The sequence below is a fragment of the Gossypium hirsutum genome, chromosome D13, assembly GCF_007990345.1.
Source record: "Gossypium hirsutum isolate 1008001.06 chromosome D13, Gossypium_hirsutum_v2.1, whole genome shotgun sequence".
NCBI lineage: Eukaryota > Viridiplantae > Streptophyta > Magnoliopsida > Malvales > Malvaceae > Gossypium > Gossypium hirsutum.
In genome coordinates this window covers 16048832-16053649 of record NC_053449.1, presented here as the reverse complement: position 1 = coordinate 16053649, position 4818 = coordinate 16048832, and the positions used below count along the sequence as shown (strand labels likewise).

Genomic DNA, 4818 nt, shown 5'->3' with positions numbered 1-4818 from the left:
AATCTAAAATAGAATAAGGAAAAATAATAATTTAAAACAATTCAAAATTAGGATAAAAGATAATAACTTTATTGAATATTTCAAAAAAAAATTACATGTATAATTTAGAAATTAAATTGTGAATTAAGCCTTAAATATTTAACAACCAAAGATAAAAAAATTGTATTAAAATTAGGGTGAGTAAAACTTGATTTGATTTAGAAAAATCGAAAAAAATTAAATTTTAAATTAATTGAATCGAGTTATTCGAGTCAACTTGAATAAGTAATTTAAGTTTCGAATTCGAGTCAAATCAATAATTTTGAAACCTAAATAAGTTAATTAATTATTCGAGTTTAATAATTTTTAAAGTATTTTGATTTTTTTATTATTTTGCTTTGAAAAAGTTTTCAAATATATATTATTTTAAATTAATGTGTTGTAATATAAAATTAATTATATTGTAATAAGATTTTAATTTAACATGATTAATTTTTAACTCGAACAATTTCATTCAATTAAAAAAATCAAATAGAGTTAAAATAATAAAATAGAACTCGTTAACTCAATTAACTCGAAATGTTTTACTCGATTCGATCAAATGCTCACCCCTAAATAAAATGAATCAAATACTATCAAATTAAATTATTAAAATTTGAAAGAGACTAAAGTTGCAATTGTATCATTTAACCATGACCCCTGCTCACTCAGATAAAGTCGACTTTTTTTTTTTAATATTAACCACAAATTCTTTCAAAAATCCAATTATATTGCAAGATTCAGATTCAGGACATGTATGAATATCTTTATCTTATTCAATAATAAAGTGAGTGAAACATGCAGATGATACAATTAAATATCAAAACACATTAAACAGTTTGAAATGTAGATTATACTCCTACCTAAAATGTTTATTCTTACATCACATCAATAAAAATTGTTCACAACAGTAGATTTGGTATTTTTTATTCTACCAAAATGAATTCACAAATGGTGAGTGTCACTCAGACCAAGTTGATTCTCATATACAACCTCTAAAGGTATCAATGAGTATATTTTCATCCAGATTATGACCTGCAAAAACCATTTTAAGAATTTAGTCAAATAAGTCCTTTTGGAAAAAAAAAAGGGTTAATTCTACTAAACATCTTCAAACTATGGCTCAAATTTTAAATTGGTCCCAAACTTCGCAGCTTCCTAATTGAGTCCTCAAATTATCATTATTTGTATTAGGTCTTTCTGTCAACCTAGTAGTTAGTTTAATCGCTAAATGCTAACCTAGATCTATAGTGGAACATATTTAAAAGACAATGGTCATAATTTAAACATGTGTATACCTATCCCCTGGATCTAACCTGTTAAAAAAATAGCCCTAATAATTTTTTAATGACAAAAGCTGATTTTTTTCACACATTGTTTCCATGCAATAAGTACATAAGTTTTAAATATGCTCCAAGTTAGATTCAAATTGGCATTTAACACAAGATGACAGTTAGGCTGACAGAAGGACTTGATTGATACAATACTAATACTTAGAGGACTCAATTAGAATATTTTGAAGTTTAGAGACTAATTCAGAATCTGGTTCATAAATCGACATTAGTAGAGTATATTACCGATAAAAACTATCCGGTTCATCTGCTTTTCCTCGTTTCTCCATTGGCGAGTAGGAACAATCTCATATATCTCTCTTACAGCCTGTAGAATGTTCAACGAGTAATGGTTCATAAAACAAATTGTTGGTGCCAAAAACAAACTATTTTTGATAATGGCATCTGACCTGCAAAGTATGTAGTTGATCAGAGTTTCCAACACGTAAAACCCCTTTGCAGCGATATACATCCATGCCATATTTCTTATCCCAGAGAATCTCCTCAATCCACAAACGGACCTAAAAGATAGTACCAGCAACCATGGAACAATATAAATGTCCCTTGCATATTCGAAAATAAATGATTCAGAAAGTAAACTAATGCATGACAAATATATTCTTCATGAGGAAAAAGATAACTATGGATTGTCGAATAACCTGACTTACGTACTTAATGAAGCCGATACAATACAAACTGTTACTTCTAATGATTATGTCATGGCTTATGCAAAGAAAACTATAAATGAATTCAGCTATAGGCTTGTCTCAGTTGACTACCTAAAGAATCAAGCATCGCATTTGTGAGCATGAAACATGGCTGCAAGTCATCCATCTAATGCAGTGTCATTGTGACAAAATACAAGACTTCTCTGGAATTGAGAAATTACATCAACTTGTAAGTGAATGAATCTAATAAATTGTGTCCAGAAGCCACCTTATGAAGATCGACAGCCTCCGTCTGATTAATGCATAGTGTGCACACACCGCTATCATGAAGATCTCCGGAAGATAATGATTTGCTTTCTTCTAAGAGGGCTTCTAAATGAGTGGCATGCTAAACAATTGGAAGGAACCAATAAGGGCAGTATCAGTTAAAAGAGAGGATAGCATGATCTAAGAATATGTATAGTATGACGATTGAGTTTAGTAGGACTAACTGTAGCATCATATGCTTGCCGGTTAAGTATCTGAGACAAGTCTACTTCACATCGAATAGAACGAATGATATTGGCAAGGGAGTTTATGCTATGTATTTCATTTTCCAGCTCCTCTAGAGCACCTTCAGATTGCTCTTGAGAAACCAAATCAACCTTATTAAGAATTACAACATCCTACAAGAGAGGACAAAACTTTTAGCGGATAAACACCGAGCACCTATGCAAGTAGCCAGTGAATATCAGATAATAAATGAAATAATGGTCTAGCCATTTGTAAAAAAAGGCTGAAAAGGTTGTTCCCTTAGGATGTAATATGTAAGTTGAGTGATCAGAAGTACCGCAAATGCTATTTGAAGAAATGCTTCAGGAAATGAGGAAGAGTCATGATGCCTGTTTAGCTGAAACCGCAGGTTTTTGGCATCTACAACCTATTCAAGCAGCAAAAAAGAAAGATGATGAAGAAATAGTGTTGGTTGTTTCGAGTCATCTTTCTCCAGCACAGAAAAATGTATATCAATAACTTAAGCTTCACAATGTCTAACTATACATAAGCAAAACATTGATGCGTATATAGGCAACATGAATGAAAAATACATACAGACAAATACCTCAAAGTAAAACACAACAAATACTACTCAGTTTCTATTAAATTACTTTCATAATGTACTAAAACACGCCTGCTATTCAGTTCAATATGCTAAGCTAAGACAACTATAGGAACATGAAAACCCGTTATTCAGTTCAATACACTAAATTACCGAAAACTATAGGAGCATGAAAACCGGTTGTTCAGTTTGATATCATGTCATTCTCAAGAAGTAATCCACATTCAGCAAATTATACAAATACTTTCCATATAACCACATAAGCATATTGATTAAAGAGAACGATGACAGCAAATTGAACACAAAAACCCCATAAAGAAAAAGGACAACAAGGAGTCTAAATGCCACACACACAATCTATCCGAAGTCGTTGAATTCATATTCGAGACCGTAAATGTACTTAGTCGCTTACAGTAACTATAGAATCAAGCTTGACTGAAGATTCCAGTTGATCATCCAGCCAAAGAACGGATGCCAGAGGAGCAGGGTTTGCTAACCCTGTGGTCTCTAACAGTATATGATCAAGTCTATCAACAAAAAGAACAACATATTCACTGGTCATCACATCAAAAATAACCCAAACACTGTTGATAATCAAGTTTAGTGTTGAAAAAGTTGAACAAAAAAGAAGGGTGAAATGGGGTAGTCTCACTTTTTCTTCATTTGAACAAGTTGTTCCAGTGCTTGAACCAAACTATGTTTAACAGTGCAACAAACACACCCATTAGCTAGCTCAACCCATTCTTCAACAAGGGCACCACTTTCTCCTTCGTTTATCATAGCCCTTTCAACTCCAATCTCTTCACCAAACTCATTCAAAATCACAGCAATCCTTTTCCCATGTTGGGCATTCAATATATAATTAACAAGCTAAAAAAATTAAAAAAAAAACACTTTCATCAGCTATAAGAAAGATAATCAAAACAAAAAAGTGTTTTGATGAGTTGATTTGATTACAGTGGATTTGCCAGCACCGAGGTAGCCAGTGATGACTGTTACCCCAACTGAAACGTAGTCGTTTTGAGGTTTCTCTTGATCAGATTGGGAAGGTTCCTCCACCGTTTGGTCAATTCGAATAGCAAGAGGTGGCTCTTCTTGGTCGTCAGCCATTATTTTTCCTCCTTCCTTTTTGCGTCTCAAAGACAAACTTGGGGGTTTATGGGATTTTGGAGAAATATGGGTCCTCAATCCTTCTCTTATACTCATAGGCCTACATGCTTGATTTTGATTTGGAGTCCGCTTTCAATGCTTTGGAACTTGGGTGAGTCAACCCAGTGCTGGTTTTGGGCTTTTACCTAATTTTTGTCCAACCCTAAAAAAATAGTTTTCGATGTTATATCTGTTGATGCAAAGATTGTCAGAATGTATCGATAACATCATGAGGTATTGTTCCTTTTACAAGTAAAGATCGTTTCCATAGCTTTGTTCACTGAGAAAGGACATAGATCGTGGGTATGTGATACTTGTTATATATAATTATGATGTGAGATTATATTTTTTTCTTATAAAACACTAGACCTCTCCTTAAATAAGGATGTGGATTGTGTTTCTATTAAGCTTTCATAAATATCATCAATTGTTGATATCTTTTTGGTGATGGGACGAGCTTGAATGTAACTTTTTAAGATAAATATTTTAAAATTTAAAAATTTAGAGTTCATTCAAGATTAATATGAATCAAAAAGTGTCGAACATTATGCTTCTT

The 4818-nt window shown here is 32.3% G+C and overlaps 1 protein-coding gene across 1 annotated transcript; it reads right to left on the bottom strand.

Moving 5' to 3' along the window:
- Positions 1–772: 772 nt before the first annotated feature.
- On the bottom strand, positions 773–4601 carry LOC107918349 (COBW domain-containing protein 1). The gene is made up of 9 exons (XM_016847883.2): positions 4071–4601; positions 3766–3983; positions 3526–3640; positions 2847–2936; positions 2509–2682; positions 2286–2405; positions 1760–1870; positions 1596–1677; positions 773–1053 (listed from the first exon to the last, which is right to left on the bottom strand). Exons 1-9 carry the CDS (start codon positions 4317–4319, stop codon positions 1001–1003), a joined length of 1212 nt encoding a protein of 403 aa, XP_016703372.1. The 5' UTR covers positions 4320–4601; the 3' UTR covers positions 773–1000.
- Between the last annotated feature and the right edge of the window lie 217 nt (positions 4602–4818).